The sequence below is a fragment of the Melanerpes formicivorus genome, unplaced genomic scaffold (genome assembly GCF_026170545.1).
Source record: "Melanerpes formicivorus ecotype bairdi unplaced genomic scaffold, bMelFor1.0.p_v2 SCAF_29, whole genome shotgun sequence".
NCBI lineage: Eukaryota > Metazoa > Chordata > Aves > Piciformes > Picidae > Melanerpes > Melanerpes formicivorus.
In genome coordinates, this window is record NW_027142381.1 from 7,864,678 (window position 1) to 7,879,430 (window position 14,753).

Genomic DNA, 14,753 nt, shown 5'->3' on the forward strand with positions numbered 1-14,753 from the left:
TCTCGAGACCGCACCAGGGCAGAACCTCCCTAGACCTGCTGGACACACTTCCATTGACGCACCCCAGGATACCATGTGGAGGGTTTGTGTTTGAGTGGAAATCAGGGGGGGACAAATCCTGCTCTCAGAAGAGGGTTCCTGCCCTAGCAAGGGAAGGAGCAGCTGCCTGCTTCCTCACAAACACTTCCCTTCCATTTTGGGGGCTGTGGAGTGAAGTAGTAAAGGTGAGTCTGCCACTTGGATATCTTTGAGCAAGTGCTGGTGCACAGCTGTTAGGCAACTCCAGGACAGCAATAAATAAGACCACAGGCTTCAAACCAGTATCATTTTCATTCTGAAAGCTTGAAGCTTGTTGCTAAGATGCTGCAAGGTATTTCAGTGTTCTGTAGTTTCAGGAAACCATGGAGACTGCCTTTACTCCCTGTGTTCTCTTCAGGTGATGCTGCTGTATTAATTGATTTCTCTTGGCCTCTGAAGTTGCCTGGGAACCTTAAAAACAAAACAAAAGAGCCCACAAGGTAAGTGGAAGGCACAGCAACCCTGAGAAGCTGTATCTGCCACAGGGGCTGATGGTGGTGTGCCCAAGGTATCCCCTGGGTGGGTTCAGTCCTACATGTGCATTGTCACCAGCAATACATAGGAGCAGCAGGCTGCTGGTGGAGGCTCCTCAGCCAGGCTCTCAAGCCAGCAGCAATCCTGAACTTTTGTTGTGTTCATTAGGTTTCAATTGCACTAAGTTTTGGTGTTTCATAGAACAGTTTGGGTTGGAAGGGTCCTTCAAGATCAGCCAGTTCCAACCCCCAGCCATGGGCAGGGACACCTCCCACCAGCCCAGGTTGCTCAAGGTCTCATCCAACCTGGCCCTGAACTCCTCCAGGCAGGGAGCATCCGTGACCTCCCTGGGCAACCTGTTCCAGAGTCTCACCACTCCCTGCAAAGGATTTCTTTCTCATTTTCAGTCTCAATCTCCCTTTTTCCAGCTCAAAGCCATCGCCCCTTATCCTGTCGCTATAAGCTGTTGTCAAAAGTCCTTCCCCAGCTCTTTTCAGGAAGTGGAAAGCTGTTCTAAGGTCTTCCTGGAGCCTTCTCCAGGCTGAACACCCCCAACTCTCTCAGCCTGTCCCCCCAGGGGAGGTTCTCCAGCCCTCTCACCTTTGTGCCCTCCTCCTGACCTGCTCCAGCAGCTCCATGCTCCTCTTATGCTTGGGGCACCAGATGCTCTGGGTGGGGTCTCATGAGAGCAGAGCAGAGGGGCAGAATCCCCTCCCTCATCCTGCTGGTCTCACCTCTCCTGACACAGCCCAGGACACAGCTGCCTTCTGGGCTGCAGGTGACCATTGCCAGCTCATGCTGAGCTTTGCGTCAACTGCCACCCCCAAGTCATAGAATCAATCATAGAATTAATAAGGTTGGGAAAAGACCTCAGAGATCATCAAGTCCAACCTATCCCCCAACACCTCCTGACTAACTAAACCATGACTCTAAGTGTCACATCCAAGCCTTTTTTGAACACTTCCAGGGACGGAGACTCCACCACCTCCTTGGGCAGCACATTCTAAGGGCCAATAACTCTTTCTATGAAGAGCTTTCTCCTCACCTCCGGCCTAAACCTCCCCTGGCACAGCTTGAGACTGTGTCCTCTTGTTTGGGTGCTGGTTGCCTGGGAGAAGAGACCAGCCCCCACCTGGCTACAACCTCCCTTCAGGGAGTTGGAGAGAGCAATGAGGTCTCCCCTGAGCCTCCTCTTCTCCTCCAGACTGCTCTCGAGCCACTCCTCTCCCAGCCTGCATTTGTGCTGGGTGCTTCATGCTCTTTGTGTCTCTGGTGCATTTCCCTGCGTAAGAAGGGGCTGGGTGGTGTTTCCCCTGTTGTTGGAGGGGAGCAGACAGGCGGAGGAGGACTGCCTGCAGCCTCACAGCCGGCAGCTTTGCGTGGGCCTCCTGCTCAGCCTCCCAGCTCATGCTGTCTCGCTGCCTCTTGACTTTTTAGTTTGTCAATTTGGGTTTTAAGTGCTCCCTCTGAGCTGTTACATACCAGATTGGACGTTTTTAGAGGTAAATAGAAAGACTGGGGAGAAAAGAGATGGAAAGCAAGCTGGTTCTGAGTGCATGAGAACTCCCACAGGACATGTGATTGCATTTTAGAAGCTTGAAAATAGGCTTACGTGGGACAAATCCTCCTTCCCCAGGCAGGCTGTGGCACCTGTTTGTGGCAAAGCCCCAACTCATCAGCAGTTGCTTCTGATGTCTCCTTTACATTCCTCTGGGATTTGCTGTGCTGGAGTAAACAGGCTGCAGTGACTCTGGCCAGCAAACATCCCTGGTACAGGTTGGGCTGCATTTTTGCATCCAGAAGACAGGCAGGGGTGGCTCTGCCGGGGTGGGCCCAAAGGCAAGCCACAGCTATGTGTGAGCAGCCAGAGTGCTAGCTAAAGGCACACTAATCAACACCAAGGGAGGGATGTCTTCTCCTTCCTTACTACTGCCTCACGCTGTAGCAGCTTCTCCTGCTGCTGTTACCCTACTCCCATGTCTGAAAGAGCAGCTCACCCTGCTTGACTCCTCTACTCCACCCCTGCTCACACCTTCACCTGCTGATCCTTGTGCAGCAGTGCCCAATGCAGGTGGCTCTGCTCCAGCAGGAACATGCTTCTCCTGCTTGCTGCCAGCAGTGGCTACGTGAGTACCTCTCACCTCTCATCCTTGATGCTGGGTGGTGACTTGGTGGCTGTGTTGCTGGAGACTGTCTCTTTGAGCCAGCTTCTCCTGTAGGTCACTTGTACCTCTGGAGAGACCCCAGCTGATGTAAAGCTGCTCCAGTTGCCTTTCTCTGGGGCTTGGAAGTGAATTTGGATCTTCTGAGGGGCAGCATAGTTGCTTTAAAACAAAACCAAAGCAACACTTTAAAGATATTTGTATGAGCAAACACCACACCTTGAGTCATGCTTGGCCAATTAACTCTTGCTTAACCATGGTCCTGTGGGGTGGCAGCAGCAATGAGCTGAGAGATGACTCTACTGCCTTCACAAATCCTCACCCCAGGAAGTGTTTGTTTCTCACAGCTCAGATCCAAGGCTCCATCTCACCCAGCAGTGAGTCCTGCTGGCCTCTGCAGAGCTGTTTTCTGTGCTGTCTCTGCTCCCCTGTGCTGACATCCAGCCCAGCTCAGCTGTTTGTGCAGCTTGGCTTACCCAGCCCCTAAAAGCCAAGTGCTGGGTCCCAATAACCCCATGCAGCACTACAGGCTTGGGGCAGAGTGGCTGGAAACTGCCCAGCAGAAAAAGGTCCTGGGGGTGCTGGTTGACAGCAGCTGAACTTGAGCAAGCAGTGTGCCCAGGTAGCCAAGAAGGCCAACAGCATCCTGACCTGGATCAGGAATGTTGTGGCCAGCAGGGGAGTGATCATACCCTTGTACTCAGCACTGGTGAGATCACACCTTGAGTACCAAGTTCAATTTTGGGTCCCTCACTCCAAGGAGGACACTGAGGGGCTGGAGCAGGTCCAGAGAAGAGCAACAAAGCTGGGGAAGGGTCTGGAGAACAGGGCTGCTGAGGAACAGCTGAGGGAACTGGAGTTGTTTAGCCTGGAGAAGAGGAGGCTGAGGGGAGACCTTCTGCCTCTCTACAACTCCCTGAAAGGTGGTTGGGATGAGGTGGGGATTGGTATCCTCTCCCTAGTATTAGGTGGTAGAACAAGAGGAAATGGTCTGAAATTGAGCCAGAGGAGCTTTAAATTGGAGGTTAGGAACAATTTCTTTGCTGCAAGAGTGGTCAGGGATTGGAACAGGCTGCCCAGGGAGGTGATGGAGTCCCCATCCCTGGAGGTGCTCAGGAAATGTGTGGCCATGGCACCTGGGGGCATGGTTTATTGGCCATTGTGTTAGGTTGAAGGTTCAACTCCATGACCTTGGAGGTCTTTTCCAGAACCAGAACAGTTCCATGCTTCTCTAAAATCTGCGGTTTAGGGCAGGATCCCTTCTCAGCCCAGCAGCGAGAGGGCTGTCAGCTTTCAGGCGCTGTGGGCAGACGGCTGGTGGCTGCCGGTGCCGTTCGGTGACTGCGTTCCTGGCAGGCCCCGGCGTGTGGAACGGGAGCTGGCTCTGCTCAGCCTCGCTGCCCCGAGGTGGGTGCTGCGGACGGGTGTGTGCTGCCACTGGATGTCACTGTCGCTTTGTGGCACCCTCTGCACCAGGAGCGTGGCCGGGGGGTGGCGGTGGGGCCCTGCGCTCCGCATCCTGCGCCTGTTGGGATGGCACCGCGGGGCGGATGGAGAGCACTATGCATCCTTCCGGGCTATCCAGGGGGAGAATGGGGTTTGTGCTGCCAGTGCTCATTCTGTTTGACTGCCTTTAAAAGGAAAGCCTCCCCAGGCTCAGATAACCCAGAAGATTTATTTCTTTACTCTCTGATTGAGGCATGGGGCTGATTTCTGCAGCTTTCAGCAGCACGCTGGAGCCAGCAGAATACAAAGGAAAATGATGCTGTGTTCTAGCTCTGCGCTGAGAAGGGAGGCTGGGCTGGGAGTTCCAGCAAGTCTGAAAACAGAGAGTTGGGACCAGTGTGTAAATTCAGATGTGTCTTGTTTGTTTGTTTCTAAATCACCTGCCAGATGAGGAGAGGCTGAGAGCTGGGTTTGCTCAGCCTTGAGAAGAGAAGGCTTAGGGGAGACCTTATTGCCATGGACCAGCACATAAGGGGTGGCTGCCCAGAGGGGTGACTCCTTTTTACCCATGGAAAAGACAAGGGGTGATGGGGACAAGTTACTGTAAGGGAGATTCCTACTGGACTCCAGAAGAAAAGGTTTCCCCATGAGAAGAGTGAGACACTAAATCATCTCCCCAGGGAAGCAGAGGATTCCCCTACACTGGAGAGTTTTCTCAGCTTGCCAGGGTGCTGGGCCAGCTCATTTCAACTACACTATGACCTGGGAAGGTTGGAAGAGATGACCCTTGAGGTGCCTTCCGACCTGGCCTCCTGTGATTCTGTGGTTAATTAAAGAGAAAAGTCTAAAAGGCCAAATGTGAGGGGAGGGGCCCTGGATCCCCAAGTCCCCCGGCCGGTGAGCATGGCTAGTGGCCAGCTGCTCGCCAGCCTCCCTCCTTTAACAAAGCTCCCCAAAGGATCCAATCACCGTGCTGACACCCTCAGTCACTCCCTAAACACCTATGGACTCTGTATTTTTATGCTCACTCATCCAAATAATGAGGCACTTCCACAGAAGCTATTTCTGGGAGGAACATGCCGGTCCCCCCCGGCTCCGCAGCCTGTTGTTTGTGCTCCAGCAGGGAGCTGACTGCTGCTCCCTCCCCACAGAGGCTAAAGATGCTGCTTTGGGCTTGGTTTTTTCTTTACTAGTTATTATTTTTTTTTTCTCCCACTTGTCTTGCATAACAAAAGGCATTTGTCACTCCTTACATAACAGGCAGAATTTGTCACTGCTCCTGTCAGCCTGGCTGGCTGCAGGTTGGTGCCGGCTCCTCGGCGCACAGTGACTCATGCTTGTCACCCACCCTTTGGGTTTGTTCCTTTGGGGGGTTGGTTTTGTTTGGCTTTTGGCTGTGGGGCTTTTTTTGTGGGTTTGTTGGGTTGTTCCCCCCCCATGGGATTGTGTGGTTTGGTTCTGGTTTTTCTGTAGGGAAAAGACTTTTGGGGGAGTTATTTGTGACAGGCTGAAAGAATTGGGACTGCTCAGCCTGCAGAACAGAAGGCTCCGAGAGGACCTTACAGCAGCATTTCAGTATTCAGCATTTCAGCAGGGCAGGCACTGTTCAGAAGGGCCTGTGGTGAGAGGATGAGGGACAGTGGTTTGAAGTGGGAGCAGGACAGATTTTGGTTGGACACTAGGAGAAAGTTCTGCACAGTGAGGGTGGTGAAATACTGGAACAAGCTGCCCAGGGATGTGGTTGAGTCCCCATCTCTGAATGCATTCAAGATGAGGCTCAGTGTGGCCCTGGGCAGCCTGAGCTAGTTGGAGATGTCCCTGCTGACTGCAGGGGGGCTGGACAAGATGCCCTTTAAGGGACTCTTCCAACTTGATGCAATCTGTGAATCTGAGATGGTAATGGGCAGCTACCCTCAGCTTGTCCTTAGCTAAGGTCTTGTCCTGAGCTCAGCTGAGCCTCTCAGCTAGAAATGGAGCTCAGTTCCCCCTCTGCAGCACTTACAACCTCAAGGGAGCAAGCACAACTGTTGCTGCCTGCCTCCCAGAGCTGCCAGTTGCCTTTTTAGTATCTCCCAACTGGGCATCTCAGGCCAGCAGCAGGAGTTTGGGTTTTCCTTTTTACAATAGCTTTGATTTCCTCAGTGCTGGGGTAACTTCTTAGAGCCTAAAAAAGGGTTCTGCTTTCCTGTAAGCTGAAAATAAAACCCCTGTGGTCAGCTCCCCCCCTTCTCTGTAGCTGGAGGAGAGCTGTTTACCTGACCTTATCACTGCCAGCTATCAGGTGAAGCAAGCAGTGTCCCAGTAACCCAGCAAGGTCTCCCCTACTGCTGCTTTCTAATTTCCTCAACACGAGTTCCTGGTTGTCTCCATCCTTGGCTTTCATTGTAGACCTGGTTCTAATTCTTTTTTAATACACTTTTCAAGTAGGTGTTTCTTGTGGACCTTTGAACTTCCTGCTGTACTCAGCCTTTGCTCAGGAGATATGGTTATGGTTGGCTATGAGTGTGCTTAAATGAGTTAACCCTTTGGAGTCAGTGCTCAGGGGAACTGTTCCTTGCAGTTTCCTCACGTGGCTGATGCTCAGGCGCAGGAAAGGGCTTTGGCAAACACAGGAGCCACCTGAACTGGTCACTTGTTTCAAAGTTTAACTCCTGTGTCATCAGACAGAACCATGGCTCAGGTTTGGTCTGTGTAGCATGACTGGAAACAAGGCAGCAACAGACAGCTCCAGAAGTTGGAAACCATGCAGCTGGAGACACCAGTGCTGGCCAGGGCAAGCTGTGAGAGCTCAGTGCCTGTCTGGTGGTAGGAACTGGCAACACCTGTGGCATTTGTGCCCTCCTGTGAAACAGGCTTCTCCTCTGGCGTGGATCAGCCTGTGCAAGCTGTCCCCTCAGCAGACACCCCCTCACAGGGTATTAACTTTCCTGTTTGCTTACCAGAAACTTAGCCATTTGGTTCTTCTTGAGGTACCTGTGCAGCTTCTGCAGTTGCTTTGCATCCATCTGTGAGAAGAGGGAGACAAACTGCCACAGCATCCTGGGGAGAAGACAGACACATGGCTTGTGTGAGTACCAGCTCCATCCTCTTCCTCATCCTGTTCCCCATGACCACTGGCACACCTTCCCCACAGCTTTCACCCCACCTGCTTCATTTTTCCTCCCTAAAATGTACAAACTTCTACAGACCTGCTCTTCCCTAGGCACAGGAAGGATCATCCAGTAACTCAGGTGGCCAGCCAGGAGCCACTTCACTTGCAAAAGGATGTTGCTGATGGACAGCAAATCAAACTGGCCTTGCACTGGATTAATGCCTCCTGGCCTCTGCTGGAGTCACCTGCCAAACCAGCGAGTCTTCAGCAGCTAGAGCAAGCTATGCAAGTCTCCTCTGGACAGCCAATCTCATTCCCAGAGCCTGCTAATGCAGTAGGTGTCTAAATGCCTGCTGGGAGCACTGGGAGCATCACCAGTGTGGTACCACTGGTGCTGGGAAGAGCAGAGCCTCACCTCTGCCAGTGCTGCACTTCCGAGGCTCTGCAGTACTGCTGGAGGAACAGATCGATGCGGTCGCCGATTATGGTCAAACTCTCCTTCGTGTGCTTCATTTTCTTCTCTCTGGGGAGGTGCTGGGGCAAATGCAGCTTCCTGAGTGACTTCTTAAAGGGTCTCAAAAACTCCTTGCACTGCAAAGAAAAAGTGTAGGCAGAGGTGTGCAGCACCTGAAACCCAGGCTCACTGAATAAGCTGGTGAGAGAGCTGCCTGGGAAGCACTGGAGGAGCTTTGTCTTGCAGTGTCTTTGTGTGGACCTGGAGGGGCTGATGTGGGTCCTTTGTAGGACCTCTGTTGCCTCTGCATATCCCAAGGTTGGTGACACCCCAGCTGAGGTGTGTCTAATCATAGAATGCGTTGGATTGGAAGGGACCTTAAAGATCAGCCAGTTCCAACCCCCCTGCCACAGGCAGGGACACCTCCCACCAGCCCAGGTTGCTCAAGGTCTCATCCAACCTGGCCTTGAACACCTCCAGGGAGGGGGAATCCACAGCTTCCCTGGGCAACCTGTGCCAGTGTCTCCCCACCCTCACTGGGAAGAATTTCTTCCTCATCTCCAGTCTAAATCTGATGTGACTTTAAAAGGGAACTGAAGGATTTCAAGACTGGGGGTTCCTTTGGACATTGCAGGGCCCAGGGTCTAACTTTGAGGCTACAGAAGAGCTGCTGTTCCTCAGGGAGAAGCAAAGGGAACTGCTTTGCTGATGTTCTCATGCTGCTGTTTCCTGTGGCCAGACCTGGGATGTGCTGCAAACGTTTGCATGGTCAGGGGAGCAAAGACTGCATCTGGATGCCCTCCCTCTTGACCATCTTCTCTGTGCTGTGTCTGGCTGTGACAGGGGCCATGGTTACGCCATGATGCAGCAGCACAGGGAAGTCAGGTCCCAGTCTGAGGTGAGGCTTCGTGGCTGTGGTGCAAGGGATGCAGAGACACCAAACCACAGCAGCCAGGGAGCAGCTGGTGTGGTGTGAAGGGACAACGTAGCAGCAGCTGTCTGGGAAGCCAAACAGTGCCTGTGAAATGTGATTGCTGGTGAAATGTGATTGCTGGTGAAATGTGATTGTTTTGGTGCTGTTTGGGGATTTCTTTTTGCTGGTTTGTTTGTTTTGTTTCGTTTTGTTTGTTTAAAATGAAAGTGTGATGTAGAGCTGACAAAAAAAACCCCAAAGAGGTAAAACCATTCAGACAAGGAGTAAAGCCATGGGAGGGAGTGTCTCTCTCATCCTGCTCTTCTGCTTTTCTCCCTCAGCCAGACTCCTGGGCTTTGTTTGCTCCTTCTCTCTCAACAACCTGAGGTGCCAACGACTTTTTCTACTGCTGAATTCCTTTCAGTGTCTTACAATTTTAAAGGTGTCCTGATCCAGGCCATCTGCACAGCAGATGAGTGGGGTCTTGCATGGTGGAGCACTCTCATCACCTGTGACAAAGCTTGCCTCCTTCACCATGCCAGCCAGATCCTTCTCTGGGCTCTGCAAAGTGCCAAAGCCCACAGGTTAGTCCTCCAGTTCCTGCAGCTCTTGCATCCTCCTCCTAAAACAACTGCCAAGGACCAAGCCCAGTCCTAGAGCCCAGCAGTATTTCTAGCTAGATCCTTTCAGGCTGAGGTTTGAGAGGTGCTTACTCGAGTTGGGTATTCCAGGGTAATTAAAAGTCTGTAAGAATTAGGTGCCTACTTGAGGTCCCCTTTGGAAACCCTAGCTCTAATAAATCGCAAGGGTAAACAACGGCCACTGGTTCCTAATGGCATTAATCAAAGGCAGGCTGACAGCCGCTTGTTAAGTGGCAATCTGTGGTTACAAAGGGCTCGGTGTAGTGCCACGTTGCTCCAGCCCCAGCGTTTATTGATGGACAAGGTGCTGGGGCTGACCTGCTGCAAAGCCAGATTGAAAGCCAGCCCCAATCCTCAGCCACTGAACCTGCACCTTCCTCCTCCAGGGAGAGGGATGTTTTCCTTTGCAAAGGGCAATGGCTGCTTTCCCTGTGTCAACATTTGTGTAGATAACTCCTGCACTCATCTTCTGGGAAGCAACATTTATATAACTGACACCAGCTCATGTTGCCTCTCAGAACTTGCTGAAGCGTGTAGGAAGAGAAGTCCTCTCCTCTCTGACATGCTCTGCTCCCCTGGGAGATGACTTCTCTGCAGTTCTGATCCCAAGCCACATTTCAGAGGTGAAACTGAAGCTGGATTCTGCTGTGGTCTCACTGTGTGCCACCTCCCTCCTTGTCCTCACCTGGCTGGCTGTGCCAGCTCCACTGCTGTCTCTTGTCCCGGATCCTTCCACTTCATCCCTGAAGCCCGTGCCCTCCATGGGACACAGACCGCTCTCCCTGCCCTGAGGCCTCACTCACACCAGCCAGGAAGGGAAAACTGCTGTGGAGCTGTGTTTGGACCAAACGGTGCTGGGTTGGTGACCAAGGTAACCAGGCTGCCTGGACACCGGTTCTGAGTTCTGCCAGCCATGGAGACTGCTGGGTTCCTCCAGCCCCCCAAGGTGTGGCCCTCTGAGGCAGAGTCACCTCTCCATGTCAGTTTTGTGGTCCTAAAGACAGAAAACACTGGGCAGAGAACCCACAGCTCTGCGATTTTCATGGTGGTGGTCAGGATGTTCAGTGAGTCAATGACTCCTGTGGACAGTGGGAGAGAAAGGGCCTTGGCTTTGCCTACACCATAGGCACTTGGTGAAGCCTCTGGGACTCAGAGTTTGCACCTGCAGAAAGTCCACCTGTAACTGTGCATCAGTGCAGAGCTTTTTGGCCTCTGGATGTGGTGCAAAGGGCAGTTCTGAGTCACACATGTGCTGCATTGGCTATCTGCAAGTGTGGGTGCAGCTGCTGGTGTGAGCAATCACATTTTTCCTCTGCAGCTTGTGCACCAGCAAGCTCAGGATAGGCCTTTCTCCCCCTCTCCCAGTGCTCCCAAGGCAGGGGTCAAAGAGCCTGGCTCCCCTGGGGCTGATCTCTGTGACAGGGGCATTTGATGGGGAGCAGAGGTGCAGCCAGGGAAAGGGACCTTGGGCTGCACCCTGGGTGTTTCCCGGGCAGCCAGTTTGAGTTGAGACCTCCATTCCCATCACAGTGCAGTGGAAACTCAGAGTTAGATCCTTCAGAGCTGGTGGTGAAAGCCAGCCACAGGAGATCTCATTCTCCTGGGTGACATCTCTTGTAAAGCTCCCTTTTTCAGAAAGAATAAATTGTACTTGTCAGGGGGAAGCCTGGAAAGGCTTGGCTTTAAAGAGACTTTGTTTTGAAAGTTTACTTCAAGGCCAAATGCTTTCACAGAGGAAAATGTGTCAGGCTCCCATCATGCCCTGGCCAGCCAGACAAGTGCCATTGTTGTGTCCCTTGGACAATTGGTGCAATTGCTGCAGCTGTGATTCAGCCTGGCTCCTGTGCCAGGTCGCTTCTGGCACCGGGAGTCATCTCCAGGGCTGGACAAAGGGCCCCTCTCTCTCTGGGGTCCTCCTGGGCATGGCTGTGTGGAGGGAGCAGAACTGCTTTTGGCAGAAGTTTGGATGTCTCTGGTCCCTGAAAGAAGAGAAATGCTTGCTGCAGCTGGTGGTGCTGAGCCTCTGCCGAGCCAAATGCCTGCTGCAGGTAGCAGTCTTGGGGAAGTGCCTGCTGATGGCCCTTGAAAGAGAGACAGGTTCTTGTCTTCAGGCTCTCTGAGGGAAGTTTGGCTTCTCCCCATGACTGAATCCAATAATGACAATAATCCATTTAAGCCAAGCCCTTCCCTTGAGATGTTTGCAGCATTTCCCCTCCTGTCTCTGCTTTCTGCCTCCCCCACGTCTGAACTGTTGCTGTCAGCTGCCACGGGAGCCTCACACAGGCTGCTGCTGGGCAGACACAAAGACAAATACCTGCTGAGGCTTTGCAGCTAGGCTTGCTCTGACCACCTGAGGTTTGCTCCAGCTTACTTAAGTGTGTTCTGGCTTACCACAAGGCAAGCAGGCTGATGGCACAGGTAAATGCACTGATGCTGCCTCAGCCTGGCTGTGCTGAGGACTCTGTTAGAGGTGGTTTTGTTGAAGGAGATGTTGAAAACACAACTGGTTTCCCACCCCTGTGCCTCTTGCTCCTCACCAGCTGCCCCCTTGCTGTGTTTGTTGCCTGCAGTTGTGATATCTGTCCCCAGTGTGGCAGGCAGCTCCTTTCCTTTTCTCCTCCAGAGGTTTAAACCAAGAAGCTGCCAGCTTACATCCTCACCTCTTAAATCAGGGGGTTGAAGGATAGTGTGTTCAGGGGTTGTTTATCCTGGAGAAGAGGAGGCTGAGGGCAGACCTCATTGCCCTCTGAAAGGAGGTTGCAGTGAGGTGGGAGTTGGTCTCTTCTCCCTAATATCAGGTGACAGAAGGAGGGGAAATAGCCTGAAGCTGTGCCAGGGGAGGGTTAGGTTGGAGATTAGGAAACATTTCTTTGCTGCAAGAGCAGTCAGAGGTTGGAACAGGCTGCCCAGGGAGGTAGTGCAGTCTCCATCCCTGGAGGTGTCCAGGAAACATGTGGCCATGGCACTGGGGGATGTGATTTGCTGGCCATGGTGGTGTGGGGTTAATGGGTGGACTCTCTGATCCAAGAGATTTTTCCAACCAAAAGGATTCTGTGTTCTGTCTAACAGAGCACGAGAGGAATGCAGCTTCTTCAGCAGGAGCTTTCACAGGCATTAGCAGCTAGATGAAAAGGCTGCAGGAGCTCCAGGGATGTCTGCCTGTTGTTAGCTCAGGCATGAGCCATATTTGCATGGCCATATCTGTGTCCTTGTGAGATTACAGCTCCTACGAGCATGTGACTGCAGCATGGAGTGGCTCTCTTGCCTTGTGTACACTTCACTGCCACAGAGGATGGAGAAGGCCTTGAGCTCCCCTTGAAAATCCCAGTCTTTGTTCTTCTACCTGTCAGCCTATGCTGAGCTCAGCCAGAGCCATGGAACGCAGGGGTGTAGATGGACTTCCCTGGCCAGCCTTCATCTGAGGCTCTGGCTGTGTTTAGGAGTTGTCCATTCACCTGGCTCTCAGCAGAGCAGCGATCTCAGCAGCCTGCTCTGGCACTGGCACAATCAGCAGAGTGGCAAGAGCAGGAGGCTGGACAGCAGAGATTGCAAAGCTCCTTTTCTACACTGTCAGCTGTGCAACTCAAAGCTGTGCTCTGAGCACTGCAGCTACCAACCTCCCCCAGCTCTTGATTTTTTACTCTCTGTTTTGGCAGCACTGAGTCAGATTTCAGTTGGTTTGGTTCATCATGTAAGGTCCTGTGGATGAGTCCACTCCTGTGAGATCAGGCATGAAAGGTGCCTTTGAGGCCTCAGAAGCCTGTGGTTGTCTCTGTTCCCCCTGCCCCTCTGGCAGCCAATGCTGCTTTCTGGTTTGAAGCCTGCCATGGGGGAAGATGGCACAACCCAGCCCACAGCTGTGGAAATCCATCTGGTTCTGTTGCCTGCTTAAGGGCAGGATCCCCTGAAGCAATGTTCTGATGGGATGGGCAAGAGTCAGGAGTGCAAACAGATTATCCCAGAATGGTAGGGGCTGGAAGGGAACTCTGGAGATCAAGTTCAACCCCCCTGCCAGAGCAGGTTCACCTAGAGAAGGTCACACAGGAACATGTCCAGGTGGGTTTTGAATGTCTTGAGAGATGGAGACTCCAGCACCTCTCTGGGAAGCCTGCTCCAGTGTTCTGCCACCCTTAAATTAAAGAAGTTCCTCCTCATGTTTAGATGGAACTTCTCAAGTTTGTGCCTGCTACCCCCTCTCCTGTCACTGGGCACCACTGAACAAAGCCTGGTCCCATCCTCCTGCCACCACCCTTTGAGTATTCCTAAGCATTGATGAGATGCTCCTTCACTCTTCTCTTTCCCAAACTCCCCCCCCCCAGCTCTCTGTCTTTTCTCAGAAGGGAGATGCTCCAGTCCCCTCAGCATCTCTGCAGCCCTTTGCATTGTGCCTCTCCTGTTCCTCCCCGTGAAGGAAAAGCAGCCCAAGTGCCAGTCAAAGCCTGTACTGTAACAATGCACCCCAGGGAAAACTTCTCCTTTTCCCCTGACAGCTCTGTTGTGAATATTAATTTCTCCTCTTTGAGTGTCTGAGTCTTCCAGGAGCTGCTGTGTGAGTGCAAACACTGCCTTCTGCAGCACAGCAGCTCTCCCACTGCAAAGAGTAGGCATGGAGCCAAAAGGGAACCAGCGGTGGAGATGCTCTGTTTGTGCTGCTGCTTGTTGTTTGCTGGTTTAGGCAGATTTGGCTTGAGCATGTGTGGTGGGATGAGTCAGGCTGGGGAGCAGAGATGCAGGCATCTGATGCAATATTTATTTACTGGCAGGTCAGAGGGAAGGAGAGCTGATAAACACAGCTAAACACACAGGTCTTTTACATCAGCCTTAAAGGCACTGCTGGGGCACGTGCTCCAGTCAAAGAGAAAAGCCAAACGCGGTCGTGAGAGGTGTTGCAGAGTGATCCTGAGGAGGAATCGTAATGAGGACTGCTCCTCAGTGACCTGCTCTTGCCGGGAGGGCGGTGAACGCTTCACTTGATAGCTTGATTAATGACACTCAGCACAACTGCTCCGACTGGAGGGGTGGAGGCTTTGCTAATTGGAGCTGGAAATTCCTTTCCTGGTGTTTAAGGATGATGAAAACTTTCCCAGACAGCTGCAGACCTGTCTCCTACCTGCAGCTGGGTGCCCATAAATACAGCTCAAGTTAATAAATCTTGTACTAGGGGAAGAGAGCTGGAAGAGAGGTTAGGTCCTGGTGAGCCTGTGATTATTTCCTTGTGGTGTTCATAGAGGCATCTTAATCATAGAAATGTTTTAGTTGGAAAAGACCTCTCAGATCATCGAGTCCAGCCTTCAGCCTGAGATCCCCATGGCCATTAAACCATGTCCCCAAGTGCCATGGCCACATGGTTCCTGAACACTGCCAGGGATGGGGACTCCATCACCTCCCTGGGCAGCCTGTTCCAATCCCTGGCCACTCCTGCACAAAAGAAATTCTTCCTCATGTCCAACCTAAACCTCCCCTGGCACAATTTCAGGCCATTTCCTCTTGTTCT

General features: G+C 52.5%; 1 protein-coding gene across 1 annotated transcript; it reads right to left on the reverse strand.

Moving 5' to 3' along the window:
* Positions 1-416: 416 nt before the first annotated feature.
* CHCT1 (CHD1 helical C-terminal domain containing 1) lies at positions 417-10,022 on the reverse strand. Its single transcript, XM_068155033.1, has 6 exons — positions 9,945-10,022; positions 9,051-9,179; positions 7,667-7,842; positions 7,100-7,199; positions 2,694-2,876; positions 417-489 (listed from the first exon to the last, which is right to left on the reverse strand). The coding sequence occupies exons 1-5, from the start codon at positions 10,020-10,022 to the stop codon at positions 2,697-2,699; spliced, it is 663 nt and encodes a 220-aa protein (XP_068011134.1). The 3' UTR covers positions 417-489; positions 2,694-2,696.
* Between the last annotated feature and the right edge of the window lie 4,731 nt (positions 10,023-14,753).

Coding starts and splice junctions, on each gene's coding strand:
- CHCT1 (XM_068155033.1), bottom strand. CDS start 10,022: ATGGAGGGCACGGGCTTCAGGGATGAAGTGGAAGGATCCGGGACAAGA. Junction 9,180..9,944: donor GAGCTGGCACAGCCAGCCAG/GTGAGGACAAGG, acceptor GGCACTTTGCAG/AGCCCAGAGAAGGATCTGGC. Junction 7,200..7,666: donor GAAGTGCAGCACTGGCAGAG/GTGAGGCTCTGC, acceptor TCTTCTCCCCAG/GATGCTGTGGCAGTTTGTCT.